Source organism: Capricornis sumatraensis, chromosome 3 (assembly GCF_032405125.1).
Source record: "Capricornis sumatraensis isolate serow.1 chromosome 3, serow.2, whole genome shotgun sequence".
NCBI lineage: Eukaryota > Metazoa > Chordata > Mammalia > Artiodactyla > Bovidae > Capricornis > Capricornis sumatraensis.
In genome coordinates this window covers 22,896,598-22,914,339 of record NC_091071.1, presented here as the reverse complement: position 1 = coordinate 22,914,339, position 17,742 = coordinate 22,896,598, and the positions used below count along the sequence as shown (strand labels likewise).

The 17,742-nt window shown below is 39.1% G+C and overlaps 1 protein-coding gene across 1 annotated transcript in view; it reads left to right on the top strand.

Moving 5' to 3' along the window:
* The window catches only part of LOC138076172 (phospholipid-transporting ATPase ABCA3-like), a 215,958-nt gene that overhangs the window by 51,785 nt on the left and 146,431 nt on the right, over positions 1 to 17,742 (top strand). The window contains exon 7 of the mRNA XM_068968393.1: positions 6,947 to 7,084. Coding sequence (XP_068824494.1) covers positions 6,947 to 7,084 — 138 coding nt within the window. The remainder of the gene's footprint in view (positions 1 to 6,946; positions 7,085 to 17,742) is intronic.

Sequence of the window (17,742 nt, the reverse complement as noted above, 5' to 3'; positions counted from 1 at the left end):
TCTAGGTTAAAGATGAAAAGTTTCTCCACATTGAGGGACACCCAGAGAGGTTCATTGAGTTACACGGAGAAGAGAAGAGGGAAGGGGTAGTTAGAGGTGACTGGAATGATATGAGATGGGATCAAAAGAGGAGAGAGCGAGTTAGCCAGTAATCACTTCCTTATGTGCTCTCCTCAGTCTGGACCACTCAGAGATGTTCACGGAGTTATACAGGGAAGAGGAGAGGGAGGAAGTAGACAGAGGTGGCCAGGAGGATAAACGAGGGAAATGAAAAGGAGAGAGACGGATCCAGCCAGTAACCAGTTTCCTAAGTGTTCTCCATCGTCTGGAACACACAGAGATTCACAGAGTTGGATAGAGAAGAGAAGGAGGAGGGAATAGACAGAGACAACCTGGTGGAGAAAAAGGAGAGTCCGAAGGAGGAGAGAGTGGTCAAGCCAGTAATCTCGCTCTCAGGTGAAATTTGGTACTGAAGATTGGGTATTTAAATGTACAAAATTGACAACAAATATCAAAAAGCAAAGATTAAAAATCTAGAGTAGAGGTTGGATTTTCAAAAATACAATATTAAAGAAAAGAAGAAGAACAAGAAGAAAAAAAACAAAGTCACGAGAATTATTAAAAAAACAACAACCACCACAGGAAAAAATATATATACGGCGTTTTCTTTAAAAATAGGATCTTTTTTTTTGAAAAGTGATAGTAGGTTATAAAAATTAAAATTAAAAGAGAAATAGAGGACTTAAAATTTTTTAAAAGTTAAAAAAAAAGGAGAAGAAAAAACAAACAACAACATCAAAAAAAAAAGAGAACCGTCGTAAAAATAGTAAAGATATTTCTGGGACTTTCTCTGGTGTTGTGGGCAGTGTGGGTCACTTCCAAGGCAGTTCCCTCTGTTTAGCTTCTTCTGTTTGCTGGTCTCTTCAGTGTCTGATTTCCACCCTGACGCAAGGCGAGCGGTGGTGGACTCTTTTTTTTAGGCTCACTTGTTCAGTCGCGCTGTAGGGAGGGAGGGATGCTGCAAACAAATAACACTGGTGTGTGCTCACAGTGTCTCAACCATACTGGGCATCTCCCTGTACTGGCACACCCTGCTCAGGCTCTACATTGCTCCACTGGGAGCCGTCTGAAGCTGGCCCTAGGCTGCATGCACCTCCCTGGTCTAAGCCGCTCAGGCTCGGCCCTCAGGCAGCCCTCAGAGGTGCAGATTCGGTTGGGCCTGTGTTTTGTGCCCTTCCCAGGACCGAGTGGCTCAGGTGTTTGGCAAGCGCAGTCGCTACAACTTATCGCTTTTCCCTGCTGCTCAGTTTTCTGGGTGTACCGCTGGCGCCCCTTGTCAGGCAGATGGTGACTGTCCAGAACCCCAAGAAGTCTTAGTTAGCAAAGCAGCCTGCTTGCAGTTTGGTAGGTAAAGTCTCTCTGGGGCTGCGATTGCCCCCTTCCAGCCCTTATGGCTCTGGCTGCCTGTCACCGGAGGGGGATGGTCTGTAGTCGGCTACTTCTGTTCTGTCCTTTGTTCTGTGTGCGGTCCTGGTGGTGTCTTATGTTAGAGCTTTTCGCGTGGTAGCTATCCCACAGTCTGGCATGCTAGCCCAAGTTAGTTTGCTCTGGTTACATTCGGGGCATTCTGGCCCAATTCTTAAAAAGCACTGCAGCCCGCGCCTCCCTGCCCAGCCCCCACTTGCTAGTGGCAGATGCAGGCGTCTGCGCTGCTTCTCCACTGGGGGAGTTACTGTTGGGCTTGTAATCTGTTGGTTTTAGTTATTTATTTATTTTTCTTCCCTGTTATGTTGCCCTCTGTGCTTCCAAGGCTCGCCACAGACTCGGCAGGGAGAGTGTTTCCTGGTGTTTGGAAACTTTTCTCTTTTTAAGACTCCCTTCCTACCTCCTTTGTCTCTTTTTTCGTGTTTTATATTTTTCCTGCCTGTTTTTGAAGACAATGATCTGCTTTTCTGGGTGCCTAATGTCCTCTGTCAGCATTCAGAAGTTGCTTTGTAGAATCTACTCAGCATTGAAATGTTCTTTTGATGAATTTGTGGGGGAGAAAGTGGTCTCCCGGTCCTATTCCTCTGCCATCTTAGGATCACTCCCCCCCACAATCCGGTTTTAACCTCCTTTGTCATAGATTAATTGATCATAACTGTGTGGGTTTATTTCTAAGTTCTCTATTCTGTTTGATTGATTTATACAGCTGTTTTTGTGCCAATACTATACTGTCTTGATAACTGTAGTTTCATGGCATAGTCTAAAGTGAGGGAATATGATAGTTCTAGCTCTATTCTTTCTCAAACTGTATTGGCTGTTTGCAGTTTTGGTGTTCTATACAGATTTAAAATTTATTGTTCTAGTTATGTAAAAAATATTATTGGTATTTTGATAGAGATTCCATTGGATCTGTACATTGCCCTGGGGAGAATGGTCATTTTAAAAATATTAATTCTTCTAACTCATGAACAAAGGATATCTTTCCATTTATTTGTGTTGTCTTTAATTTTTTAATGTTATATTATAGTTTTATTAGGATAGATCTTTTACCTCCTTACATAGGTTTATTCCTAGGTATTTTATTATCTTTGATGCAGTTGTAAATAGGTTGATTTTCTTAATTTACTTTTCTGAGTATTGATTGCAACAGGTTTCTATATGCTAATTTTGTGTCAGGCAACTTTGCATAATTTATTAATGAGCTTTAGTAGCTTTCTGTTAGCAACTTTAGGATTTTCTATGTATAGTATATAATCTGAAAATAGTGAGTTTTCTTTCTTTTCATTTCTTTTTATTCTCTGATTGCTGTGGCTAGGACTTTCAATACTATGTAGAATAAAAGTGGTTATAGTGGAATCCTTGTCTTGTTCCAGCTTTCAGCTTTTCATTGTTGAGTATGATGTCAGCTTTTTATATTTGGCCTGGATTATTGTTGAGATATGTTGCCTCTATACTCATTTTCTAGAGAGTTTTTTTTTTTTATATATAATAAGTGGAATTCTAATTTTGTCAAAATATTTTCTCCATTTATTGAGATTATATGTTTTTTTCTTTTTCAGTTTGTTAATGGAGTGTATCGTATTGATTTATATGTGGAAATAGAACCATACTTATGTCCCTAGGATAAATCCCACTTGATTATTATGTGTGACCTTTTTAATGTATGGTTAGCTTCAGGGTCTGGGAGGATGGGAAATTGAGGAGGTGGTGGCTAAAACCATCAACTAGATAGAGGTAATGTTGTTGTTCAATTGCTAAGTCCTATCTGACTCTTTGTGACACCATGCACTGCAGGATACCAGTTTGCTCAAATTCATGTCCATTGAGTTGGTGATGCCATCTAACCATCTCATCCTCTACTTCCCCCTTCTCCTTTTGCCTGGAACCTTTTTCAGCATCAGGGTCTTTTCTAATGAGTTGGCTCTTTGCATCAGGTGGCCAAAGTATTGGAGCTTCAGCTTCAGCAACATTGGGTGCATAGATGTTTAAAATTATTACATCTTCTTCGATCGATTCCTTGATCACTATGCAGAGTCTCTTTTGTGTGATAAAATGTCACTTCTCTGGCTTTCTTTTGAACCTATTTGTATGGAGAACCTTTTTTCTATTCCTTTGCTTTCAGCCTATGTGTGTGTCTACATCTGAAGCAAGTCTTGTAAGAAGATATACAGGTGTTCCATGTTCCTGTTACCATTCAGCCACTCTGTGTCTTTTGGTTAGAGCATCTAGTCTATTTACATTTAAGGTAATTATTGATATGTATGTTCTTATTGCTATTTTGTTAATGTTTTGGGTTTGTTTTTGAAGTTCTTTTCTTCTTTTTTTCCTTTCTTCTTTTATGATAGAGTTTTGGTTTGTGGTTACTATGAGGTTACCATCTGCTACTGCTGCTGTTGCTAAGTTGCTTCAGTCATGTCCGACTCCGTGTGACCCCATAGACGGCAGCCTACCAGGCTCCCCTGTTCCTAGGATTCTCCAGGCAAGAACACTGGAGTGGGTTGCTGTTCCCTTCTCCAGTGCATGAAAGTGAAAAGTGAAAGTGAAGTCTCTCAGTCGTCTCCAACTCTTCATGACCCCACAGACTGCAGCCTATGAGGCTCCTCCTTCCATGGGATTTTCCAGGCAAGAGTACTGGAGTGGGTTGCCATTGCTTTCTCCGAGGTTACCATCTACATATATATATATATATATATATATATATATCATACATTTATATATATATATATCATACATTTATATATATATCATACATTTATATATATATATATAATTAGCATACATATATATATAATTAAGATGGAGGAGCCTGGTAGGCTACAGTCCATGGGGTTGCAAAGAGTCGGACATGATTGAGCAACTTCACTATCACTATATATAATTCTATGGACAGAGGACCTGGTGGAGTCACAAAGAGTTGGACAAGACTGAGCTAATAACTTTCACATTCATAGACACACACACACACACACACACACACACACACACACACATGTAATTGTTGATCTCTTAATTTCAAATTAAAAATCCTGCATTGTACTCTCCTCCCCTCATAATTACTGTTTTTGATATTATATTTTACATCTAATTATATTCTGTATCTCTTAGGTGCTTATTGTGGATAATCTTATGGGAGTTTTCTTGAGTGTTATGCATTGCTTTTCCTATGCTGCTTTTAATACTCTCTATCTTTAATTTTGTCATTTTAATTACAATGTGTTTTGGTGTGTTCCTCTTTGAATTCATCCTGTATGAGATTCTCTGCACTTACTGGTTTTGAATAACTGTTTCTTTTCCCAGGTTAGGGAATATTTTAGCTATTATGTTTCCAGATATGTTTATACACTTTCTCTCTCCTTTCTCCTTCAGGGACCCCTATAATGTGAATATTGGTATGCTTGATATCGTCTCAGAAGTATCATTAACTGTCCACATTGCCTTCCATTCTTTTCTTTTGTTAAGCATCAAGGATTTCTGATACTCTGTCTTATTGATATTCAGCTTATTGATCTTTTTCTCCATATTATTTAGCCTACTGTTGATTCTTTCTAGTGTATTTTTCATTTCAGTTTTTGTGTTCTTCATCTCTGGTAGCTCTTTAGATTGTCTAATTCTTTGTTGAAAGTTTCTAACTTCATTCTGTGTGCATCCATTCTCTTTAGCTTTTTTGATGATCTTTACGGTCATTACTCTAAAATTTTTCTCAAGGAGATTGTCTATTGCCCCTTTACCTAGTTCTTCTGGGTTTTTATATTGTTTCTTCATTTGGAACATATTCCTCTGTCTCATAATTTCCCCTGACTTGCTGTTTTTATGTCTGTGTACTTGATATGTTAGTTACATTTCTCAACATTGGAGAAGTGGCCTTGAAGGAGAAGTCTAATGCATCCCAGCAGCACACTCACCTTTCCTTACCAGAGCTATATGTTCTAGGTGTGCCCCCTATTTAGGCTATGTGGGTCCTTCTGTTGTAGTGGGCTGATTACCATGGGTAATCTGGCATGCTTTGTTAGCCTTAGTCTGGTTGGTTGCCAAGCCCTTCCTTGTGTAAGGGCTGTTGAACACTAGTTCCGGGGGCCAGGTCATGAGGTGGCTGGATTCTGAACCCTGTGGAGCCTTGAGCCTGTTATTGGTTCACTGATAAGTGGAGTTGGGATCCAGAAGATCCTGGGGCTTTTGCCCCCACACTGGAGGGTGAGGCCAGGCCCTAGAGCTAGTGCTGGTTCATTGGTAGGCAGAGTTAGGTCCTATGGTTTGGCTGTAGGATCTAGGGATCCTAGAGTTACTATTGGACTGTTGGTGACTGGGACTGGTTCCTGACACAGCTGTCTGTGGGAGCTGGCATGTCTCAAAGCTTTGTTGACCTGTTACTGGGCACAGGGCCCAGCCAGTCCTAGGGCAGGTGCTGGCCTGTTGGTAGTTGGGCTTGGACCACAGACTGTGGGGCTTTGGTTGTCCTGTGGTTAGTATCCACCCACTTCTGGGAGAGACTGTTTCCAAGGCTAGAGCAGGATCACTGGTAGGGATTCTGGGGCTAATGCCTACCCACTTGTGAATATACCAGGGCCCAGCTGCATGGTTCTGGGGGTCCTGCTTGTAGTGCCTGCACATTGATGTGTGGGGCCAGGTCCTGGGCCCCTAGCTGGAATGGGACATACTGTTGGTGCTGTGGGCTCAGAAGGTCTGAAGGTAGACCATCTGCTGCCTAGTTGATTTCTACAGGCTGTTGGGCAAGGGCATGACTGAGCCCTAAGGCTAATCAGCTAAAAGGAGGATTCCAAAATGGTGATTGCCAGCAAGTGTCCATATGGTACAATAAGCTCTCCCAAATGGCTGCCACCAGTGTCTGTATCCACAAGGTGAGCTGTAGTGGCCTCATACCTTTCCAGAGGTCTCTCCAAGATTAGCAGACCCAGCAGCATTACCCAGGCATCTTTCAAATTACTGCTTCTTCTCTGGGTCCTGGAGAATGGATATTTTTTGTGTGCCCTCTAAAAGTGAAGTGTCTATTTCCCCTAGCCTCTTAAGACTTCTGAAAGTAAGCCCCACTGACCTTCGAAACCAAACATTCTAGGAGTTATTTTCTAGGAGTATACCATAATGGAACAGTATATGAAAAAGAATACATATATTAAAGTATTTTTATGAAAGCAATTTTGAACTCACAAATTCATTGAAAGGGTCTTAGCAATCTTTAAGGATCTTTACCACATGTCCAAAGAAAGAGACTGACTCAGAATGATAGAATGCTTTTTGCTGAGCCATATTAAAATGAAATTTTAAATAGAATATTTTGGACTTATTCTGTAGGAATTAAAATTATAGGCTATTTACTTCCAAATTTCATTTCAAGTTATCTGCTGCAACCCATCTCAAACTGAAGTGAAATGAGTTAAAATGTTTTCAAGTTTAGGAACATCTTATTTTTCAGTCACATGATAGATTGTTTTTCTTCTTTTCTTAGAAAGGCTACTGGCTTGGAAAGGCTACAAGCATTAGGAAAAAGGAAGATATGCCTGTTACTAGTACAGTTCAAAATGCTTACTTTGAAGAAGAACCTGTTGGTTTGATGGCTGGTATCAGGATTCAACATTTGTACAAGGTATTATTTACAGGTCTCTTTTCCCCTGTACTATTGGAAAGTAATTTACAACACATAGTAAATTAATTTTCTGTTGCAAAGAGCTGACTCATTGGAAAAGACTCTGATGCTGGGAAAGATTGAAGGCAAAAGGAGAAGATGATGGCAGAGGATAAGATGGTTAGATAGCATGACCAACTCAGTGGGCATGAATTTGAGCAGACTCTGGGACATAGTGAAAGAGAGGGAAGCCTGGCATCCTGCGGTCTATATGGTTGCAGAGTCAGACACAATTTAGCAACTGAACAATAAAAATAACAAATGTTTTTCACTGGCCATAACCCTACTTCCATATGATGTTAATAAAATGTTATAGTCAGCAGACTGATTATTTAAGGAGACAAAATGAAAATTTATGCAAAAAAATAAAAATCCATGTTTTCCTCTATTTACTTCTGAATAAAATTCGGCTTTGTCTCTGCTACAATTCTTCCATCATAAGAGTTAATTTTTCATTGGAGCTGTGAAAACATGTTATGTAAATATAAATTTCTGTTCACCACTCTGGCTTTACTTATTCTACAAGTTATATATTAGGCCATTTGTTCACACTATCCTCTTTTGAAGTGTTCTGCAAGGACATGTTCTTAGACATATCAGTTTATCTGGATAAACTGCAGGCATGTATCATTCAGGTAACCCTTGTATCTGCTGGCATTCTCTTGGGCCTCAAGGAGATACTTCAGCTTAACTTAAACTTCTAATCTCACAATTTGTGGAAACTCAGATATCTCTTCAAAATTTCTGCTAATCATTTATGGGTATTAGGAAGAGGATAAGACTTTTTATCCTATTATGGTTTTCTCTGCCTCCAGCATATTGCATTATGATTCTGTCTTTATCACATCACTGTAGATGTAAAACTGTCTTTTTATTGTATTTTCTCAGGAAGTCCATTCAAATCACAATTTTGTGATTTATGATTTATGATGGGTTTATATTAACAGCCACATGAGCCATTTCACCACCCATATCCTTTCTCATCTCTGTTTTCACTTTTCCACCAAGATTGTCCCTGAGGGCTTCCTCTAATTTGTGTAGTAGGTCATATTTTCTTAGCTCTTTCCCCCAGACTTGCATATCCAGACTTATGAGTACTGGCAGAACCAAGAACTTTCTATGTACTATTTATTTATTTATTCAGAAGTTCAACAAGTAGTTTCTTAGCACCTATTATGTTGTAGAAACTGATTGGTACTGGAAATATAGTTGTAAAATATTCAGATAAAAATCTCCCTTTTAAAGGAAATGTAAGCAAACAGTTAGGGGTACTCCTGCCTCCAAAGAAGGACTTCCCTGGTGGCTCAGAGGGTAAAGCATCTGTCTACAATGCGGGAGACCTGGGTTCGATCCTGGGGTCGGGAAGATCCCCTGGAGAAGGAAATGGCAATCCACTCCAGTATTATTGCCTGGGAAATCCCATGGACAAAGAAGTCTGGTAGGCTGCAGTCCATGGGGTCACAAAGAGTCGGACACGACTGAGCGACTTCACTTTCACTTTCTGCCTCCAAGTAGGATGAGGAAGTTCTTGGTAGCCTGACACTCAAACTAAAAACAGTAGAAGAAACCAGATAAACTATATTTATCAGACAACTGCAGAAGCTGTAAGGACTAGATTAGTTTCAGTTCCGAAGAATAAGCAATACTTTTAAACTGACCTTAGAAATACTGGCCATTTTCTCCCTTGTAGCTGTTTTCTAACTAGGGACTGAGAATCAATCCCTGCACCCTCTACTCCAAATAAGAACTCTACTGAAATAAAGAGGCGCTTGAGCCCTTTGGTGGTTATAGTTGGCTGGCATGACATTTTGGAAGCATGAAGTGGTCCCATGTAATCAATTTTTCCTTTGAGATATTTAAACTGATGTAAAGAGCTTTAAGTGGGATTCTGGGAAAATAGATCAAGGATTCTAAAGGGCAGCATGAAATCTGTAAATCTGTGAAGCTCAGAAACCAAAGTCACACTAGAGTAAAAGCACATGATTGGCCTCCCCACCCTAGACACCTGGCATCTTTGGAGTTGTAACAAGTAGAAAGTAAAGAACTATATTCAAAACTATAAAGAACAGAACAGAGTCTCCTTTACCTGCAAGATATTCCATCAGAAGTTTAAGAGGACCGTTCTTACAGAGTAAGAATGAACTAGGGTAGCTCAAATCTTTTTAAACTTCTGATCAGTTTTTCACTCCACTGAATTCCAGGTTAGATGTAATTGATCACCTCTTTCCCTTATCTGTTTAATCAAGAAAAGAGGTTACTTTCAGATGGAAGATGGCTGGCGCCTCCTTGGTTATTTTATACAAAATGCATAGCACAAATAAAGAATTATTAGACTTGTGAAGAGGTGCAAGATAGTGACCAGTAACTAAGAATAGGAACATACCATGGAAGCAGACACACAGATTATCTAGAAATAGGAGTTAGCAGAGAAAGATTTTACAAGAACTATGAATGCTGAAATAAAGAACATATTGAAAGATTGATATTCTCATCTGAATGGCTAAAATAAAAACATTTGGCAATACTATTAGTAGCAAGGATATGGAAAAAGGTTATATTTACAGCAATACAAATCAATATAACAATTTCAGAAACCTATGTGTCAGTGTATCATTCAAAGTTGAGCTAGGAAACAGAAATTATTCTCCAGTAATACGGAAATTTTAGTGCAAAGAATTTAGTAATAAAAACAGGTAAAAATACTGATAGGAATAAGTCAAACTTTAAAGATACAGAAATAGTAGATTAGACAATAGTCACTACCTCTAAGGCTCAGGAGGCAGCACTCACTGGAAGAACAAACTTGGAAAAGTTTCTTCCTATCTACCAAGGATGAGGTCAAACTTACTTTACTGAAGGCTGTGGTTCTGTGGTTGCGTGAATGGTAAGAAGTTTGCTGAGGTACCATAGGCTATGTCTGGCAACTGGAAAAACTTCGTACTTGGTGACAGAGAAACATGCCAGGAAACTTCTTGCTTCAGTCCTGGAGAGAGAAGCCACTGGATGTGGTAATGATGAGGCTTGCTGAGGTGCTAGTGCTACCTTCTATGAAGCCACCACTGAGTCAATGGTGAAGTCTGACTGGAAGTCTGCCTGAAGGGATAATGGTAAGACTCTGAAAAAAATGATTATATCATGTATTATAGAATGTATTACATCATGAGGGAAACAAGATGATTGGATAATAACTTGGACATACAACAAGAATGAGAAGTCATTTTGATGGAATAGTGAAGGAAAGCCTCTCTGTGAAGGTGATCTTTGTGTTGAAATCTGAAAGATGTGGATGAATCAGGGAGTTGAAAAATGAGAGATAAAAGATTAAAACAGAATATTAAATCCAAGTTCTGAGGTGGAAAAAACATTGTTATGTATTTGAAGAAGCAAACAAAGAAGAAATGGTTGAAACAAGTTTGAAGAGATAGAAGCCAGATCAGGTAGGAACCATGAGGTCACAGTAAAGTTCAATAAACTTTGGACTTGAAAAATAGTTGGAAGTCACTAAAAGAGTATGATTGCTATAAGGACATAATCTGATTTATGCTTTGAAAATATTCTCTGACTGTGGTGTGGAGAATTACTGAGAGGAAAATGAATAAGGAAGTTTCTGTAATCATAACAGCTTGGACTAAGGTGGTGTCAGTGAATTTGAGAGAGAAGTGAACAGTTTAAGGCTGTTTTCTGTAATTAGAACTGTAAAGAGTGCAGCAGGTTGAGGGAAGAGGAGGAAACTCATTTGATTTGGGTTTCTGACTTGAACAATTGAGTGGATAGTGGTGATATTTACGGATATGGAAAAGACTGGAGAGTAATTACAGTTTTTTTTTTTTTAATTTAAAAGTGAAGGCTTGAGGAATTTAACAGATCTCTTTTGGATATAAGTTTGAAGTACCATTTAAACAAACATCCAGGTGAGATATCAAACAGTTTTAGAAGTCTAGAGTTTAGGCAAATTTAAAGCCTGATATGCATTTGAAATTTATCAGCAGAGAGATGACATTTAAAACAAATATCAAGATGAAGGCTTAAGGAGAAAATGTAGATACGATGCACTTTAATTATAATGTATTATTACTTTTCCATTACTCTCTATATTTGTCCTTTTCTCAGCATCTGTTCAAGTTAGCAGAAAGGGTTTAAGAGATGAATTTTAAAACAAATATGTTTGATTCCCACCTCTTCCACGTATTTTTTATTTCTTAAAATATCTGAGCTTAATTTTCTTCATTTGCAATGTGGGGAATGGTAGCTACCATATAGGTTTGCTTTACGGGTTAATTGTGAGATGTGATATATAAAACCAAACAGTGCTTGGGACATAGTAGATATTTAGAAGAGTTCATTCTCTTCCTTTACCGACTACTTCTCCCTCTCTACTATCACTTGTACCTACTGGTCTTTGAAAAATAACCAATTTTTGTCCCTGTGGTTTCAAACATATTTCTCTAATAAATGTTTAACCTTACTGTTTCTGTTATCTTATCATTACCTAACTTCCTGGATAATTTAACTTTATCCTCAACCATGGTCCTGGGAAGATGGAATTTCCTATCATCAATAAACGAAATGATGTTATCTTAATTTTACCTACCTGCTCTCACTCTACTTGATATCCTAATCTGCAAAGGTCAAGGAGGGAAGTAGATATGATTTTTCTCATTCATGAAAATTGATGATTTTTTCTTTCAATTAGGGATAGACTATAAATATATTTTATTTTTAGAACAGTCATATTTATAGAAAGTGAGAAGATAGTGCATGTCCCCATATATTTATGTATTTTCAATATTTTGTGTTATTAACGTATTAATATGGTACATGTGCTACAATTAAAAACAAATGTGAAATGATAGGGTGGTGTCAGCATCACAGCAGCGTAAGTTGCTTTGTCTTTCTCCTTCACTCTACAACCAGTAAAATATCCATAACTCAGCAAAGTTGCTTCTGTGCAATAGACATGGTTGCCAGAGAATTCCATACATCTGTGCAACTGTATAGAGTGGACTAGGAACACGTGAGGTGGTGGCAAGTGGGAGCAGTGGAGGCAGTGTCTGCAATCCCAGACCCCTGGCTGAGCCCACAGCTCCAGAGAACCCAGAAGCAGCAGGAGAGGCAGCTCATACAAACCAAGTCTCCTGGTTAAGTGGCACCTCTGGCCACAGTAGACCAGGCAGCAGCAGCAGCTGGGGCTGTAAAACCATCCCTTTAGCCATAGAAGCTCCCATGATTCTGCCTGCCCCCAAACTCAATCACCCCAGATGTGGCATGACACCGGCTCCCTCTCCACCTTTACCACCCCCATCCCCGAAAATGGAGCCTTCAACCCAGGAGACCTTAGACATAGCAGAGGTGCGTGACATCTTGGTGTCACAGGAACCTTTAATTTTTCTGTGTCTTTGTGTTTAAATTAAAATTCTTTCATTTATGTATTTTTATTATTTTTGCTGTGCTGGATCTCCATTGCTCTGCATAGGTTTTCTCTCATTGTGAAAAGAGTGGCTACCCTTCATTGTGGTGCACAGGCTTCTTATTGCAGTGGTTTCTCTTATTGCAGGGCATAGACTCTAGGGCATGCAGGTTTCAGTAGTTCTAGCATGCAGGCTCAGTTGTTGCAGCTTGCAGGCTCCAGAGCGCAGGCTTAGTAGTAGTGGGGCAAGGGCTCAGTTGTCCCCTGGCACATGGGGATCTTCCCAGATCAGGGATGAACCCCCGTGTCCCTTGCATTACAAGGCAGATTCTTAACCACTGGACCACCAGGGAAGCCCCCAAAGTGGAATTCTTGTAGGCAGTATATAGTCCCATCTTTTTAAAAATTCAGTCTCTTAATTGGTGCATTTAGATCATTATTATATAAAGTTATTATTAATATAGGTGAATTAATATTAACTGATGCTTTTGAACTGTGGTGTTGGAGAAGACTTTTGAGAGTTCCTTGGACTGCAAGGAGATCCAACCAGTCCATTCTGAAGGAGATCAGCCCTGGGTGTTCTTTGGAAGGAATGATACTAAAGTTGAAACTCCAGTACTTTGGCCACCTCATGCGAAGAGTTGACTCCCTGGAAAAGACCCTGATGCTGGAAGGGATTGGGGGCAGGAGGAGAAGGGGACGACAGAGGATGAGATGGCTGGATGGCATCACCAACTTGATGGACGTGAGTTTGAGTGAACTCCGGGAGTTGGTGACGGACAGGGAGGCCTGGCGTGCTGCAATTCATGGGGTCGCAAAGAGTCGGATACGACTGAGCAACTGAAATGAACTGAACTGAACTGAATATTACTTAAATGAGTCTTCCCTCATAGCTCAGTCAGTAGAGAATCTGCCTGCAATGCAGGATTCCCCCCGCAACTCAAGAGACCTGGGTTCTATTCCTAGGTCTTGGAGAAGGAAATGGCAACCCACTACTATATTCTTGCTTGGGAAATCCCATGGGCAAAGGAGCCTGGTGTGGGCTACAGTCCATGGAGTCACAAGAGTTGGACATAACTTAGTGACTAAACTACCATCAATATTTAATATTAATATCTGTAATTGAGAGTACAGGTGGCACACTGGTAAAGGATCTGCCTTCCAATGCAGGAGATGCAAGAGTCTGATCCCTGAGTGGGGAAGATCCCATGGAGTAGGAAATGGCAACAAGTCCAGTGTTCTTGCCTGGAAAATCCATAGACAGAGAAGCCTGTAGAAGCCAGCTACAGTCCATGGGGTCAAAAGAGTCCAACATGACTCAGTGTTTGAGCATCACCAACTGTAACTTTCTTATACTTATCGCACATATTCTTTGTTACCTGTTTTATCCTCTCCTCCTTTTCTGCCTGTCAGTGGCTTATACAGGTCTTATGTAATTTAATCCTTATTCTTCTCTGATCTCTGGCTTATTTCAAGTAAAGTGAAATGAAATCGTTCAGTCATGTCTGACTCTTTGTGAACCCATGGACAGTCCATGGGATTCTCTAGGCCAGTATACTGGAGTGGGTAGCCTTTCCCTTCTCCAGAGGATCTTCCCAACCCAGGGATTGAACCTAGGTCTCCCACATTGCAGGTGGATTCTTTATCAACTGAGCCACAAGGGAAGCCCTAGGTTGGCTTGTCAGGAGTGGGATTCAAACCCATGCCTCCAGGGGAGACTGCAACCTGAACGCAGGGCCTTAGACCGCTCAGCCATGGCTTATTTCAAGATATTTTTATTTTTCAAGATTTTTATTATTTGGTTTTTGGCAAATACATGCTTTGGTCTAGATTTTTTTGTGTGTGTGGTCTTTATCCTGCTGAATTTCCTTTGAGCTTCCTAGAAATACAGTTTGGTATCTATCATTCATCTGGAAAATTCTCAGTCATCATTTCTTCAAACATATCTTCTGGTCCTTTCTCTCTTTCTTCTTCTTCTGGCAATCCCATTATATTATACATAGACAACACCTTTTGTAACTGTCCAACAGTTCTTGGAGATTCTGTTCTGATCATTTTCATTCTTTTTTCTTCTTATTTCACTTTGAGATGTTGCTATTGTTGTGTTTTCAAGCTTACTGTGTCTTCTCTTCTCAGCCATGTCCAGTCCACTAGTGAGCTCATCAAAAGTGTTCTTCACTTCTGTCACATTGTTATTGCTCTTTAACGTTTCCTTTTGATTCCGCATTAAAGTTTCTTTTTACTTACATTATACATGTATTTTTCATGTTGTTCCTTAAGACCTGGAAATATTTGCATATAAATCATATTTATTTTTCTATAGTATTTTTATTGAAGTATAGTTTATGTTGTATTAATTTCTGCTGTATAGCAAAGTGATTCAGATTCTTTTCTATTGAGGTTTATCATGGGATATTGAATATAATTTCCTGCACTATGCAGTAACACCTTGTTATTTATCTATTCTATGAATAATAGAGTCTAGTCAAGGCTATGGTTTTTCCTGTGGTCATGTATGGATTTGAAAGTTGGACTGTGAAGAAAGCTGATCGCCGAAGAATTGATGCTTTTGAACTGTGGTGTTGGAGAAGACTCTTGAGAGTCCCTTGGACTGCAAGGAGATCCAACCAGTCCATTCTGAAGGAGATCAACCCTGGGATTTCTTTGGAAGGAATGATGCTAAAGCTGAAACTCCAGTACTTTGGCCACCTCATGTGAAGAGTTGACTCATTAGAAGAGACTCTGATGCTGGGAGGGATTGGGGGCAGGAGGAGAAGGGGACGACAGAGGATGAGATGGCTGGATGGCATCACGAACTTGATGGAAATGAATTTGAGTAAACTCTGGGAGTTGCCATGGACAGGGAGGCCTGGCGTGCTGCTGTCCATAGGGTCGCAAAGAGTCGGACACGACTGAGTGACTGAAATGAACTGAACTGAACTGAACTGAACTGCGAGTCTGTTTCTGTTTTGTAGATACTTTTGTGTCATAATTTAGATTCCAAATATAAGTGATATGATATATTTGTCTTTCTCTTCACTTAGTATGATAATCTCGAAGTCCATCCATGTTGTTTCAAATGGCATTTCATTCTTTTTATGGTTTAGTAATATTCTATAGTGTATGTGTACCGCATTGTCTTTACCTCTTCATATGTCAATGGACATTTATGTTGTTTCCATGTCTTGGCTATTGGGAATATTGCTGCCATGAAGATAGGGTTGCATGCAACTTTTTGAATTACATACTGTGTTGAATGTAAGTGGTGAGAGTGGGATTTTAACAAAAAGGTTTTCCGTTTTCACAACTGAGTATCATATTGGATGTTGATGTGTCATAAATAACTTTTATTATGTTGAGACATGTTCCCTCAATAACTACTTTGGTACTAGTTTTTTTTTTTTAAATCATGAACACATGTTGAATTTTATTGAATGCCTTTTTCTGCAGCTATTGAGATGATCATGTGGTTTTTGATTTATTTTGATGTGGTGGATCACATTGATGGATTTGCATGTGCTGAACCATCCTTGTGAACTAGCCATGACTTCAATTTTGTTGTGGTGTGTGATATTTTTTATAATGTGCTGTTGAACTCAATTGCTGACATTTTGACAATTTTCACATTAATATTCATCAAAGATATGGTTCTGTAATCTTTTCTGGTAGTGTCTGTGTCTGTTTTTGGTATCAGGGTAATGGTGGCTTTACAGAATGTCTTTGAAAGTATTTTCTCTTCTTCAGTCTTTTGGAAGAGTTTGAGAAAAATTGGTAGAAGTTCTTTGTATGTTTGGTGGAATTTGCCAGTGAAGCCATCAGGCTCTGGACTTTTGTTTGTAGGAAGTTTGTTTTTTTTTTATGGATACTATTTTACTTTTAGTGATTGATTCATCCAAGTTATTTAATTGTTCTTGATTCAGCCCTTCAGTTTTGAACAGCTGCATGTTTCTAAAGAGTCCATTTCTTCTAGGCTGTTGAATTTATTGGCATATAACTTTTCATATTATTCTCTTATGGTATTTTGTATTTCTGTGATATCAGTTGTGATTTCTTCTCTTTAATTTCTAATTATATTTACTGGATATTCTCTTTTCCTTTCTTGATGAGATTGTACAGAAATTTATCAATTTTGCTTACCCTTTCTAAGAATCAACTCTTGGTTGTATTGAATTTCTTCTAGTGTTTTAAAAATTAATTAATTTATTTTAATTGAAGGATAATTAGTTTACAATATTTTGATGGTTTTTGCCATACATCAATATGAATCAGCCATAGGTATACATGTGTCTCCTACATCTTGAACACCCTCCCACTTTCCTCCTTACCCTGTTCCTCCAGGTTGTCACAGAACACCAGATTTGAGTGCCCTGCTTCATATATCAAACTTGCACTGCTTGTCTATTTTATATATGGTAATGTATATGTTTCAATGCTATTTTCTCAAATCATCCCACTCTCTCCTTCTCCGAATGAGTCCAAAAGTCTGTTCTTTACATCTGTGTCTCCTTTGCTGCCCTGCATGCAGGATGATCAGGATCATTTTTCTAGATTCCATATATATGTGCTAATATATGGCATTTCTCTTTCTCTTTCTGACTTAAAACTGACTCAAATGCATTCTTTTTTATAGCTGAGTAATATTCCATTGTGTATATGTATCCACAACTTCTTTATCCATTCACCTACCAAGGGACATCTAGGTTGCTTCCATGTCCTAGCTATTGTAAATAGTGCTGCAATGGACACTGGGGTATATGTGTTTTCGATTCTGGTTTCCTTGGGGTATATGCCCAGTAGTGGGATTGCTGGGTCATATGGCAGTTTTATTTCTAGTATTTTAAGGAATCCCCATACCGTTCTCCATAGTGTTTGTATCAGTTTTCATACCCACCAACAATGTAAGACATTTTCCTTTTCACCATACCCTCTCCAGCATTTATTGTTTGTAGACTTTTTGATGATGGCCATTCTGACTGGTGAGATACCTCATTGTGGTTTTCATTTGCATCTCTATATTAATGAGTGACATTGAACATCTTTTCATGTGTTTATTAGCCATCTGTATGTCTTCTTTGGAGAAATGTCTGTTTAGGTCTTCTGCTCACTTTTTTATTGGATTATTCATTTTTATAGTATTGAGCTGCATGGAACACTTGTGTATTTCAGAGGTTAATTCTTTGTCAGTTATTTTGTTTGCTGTCATTTTCTCCCA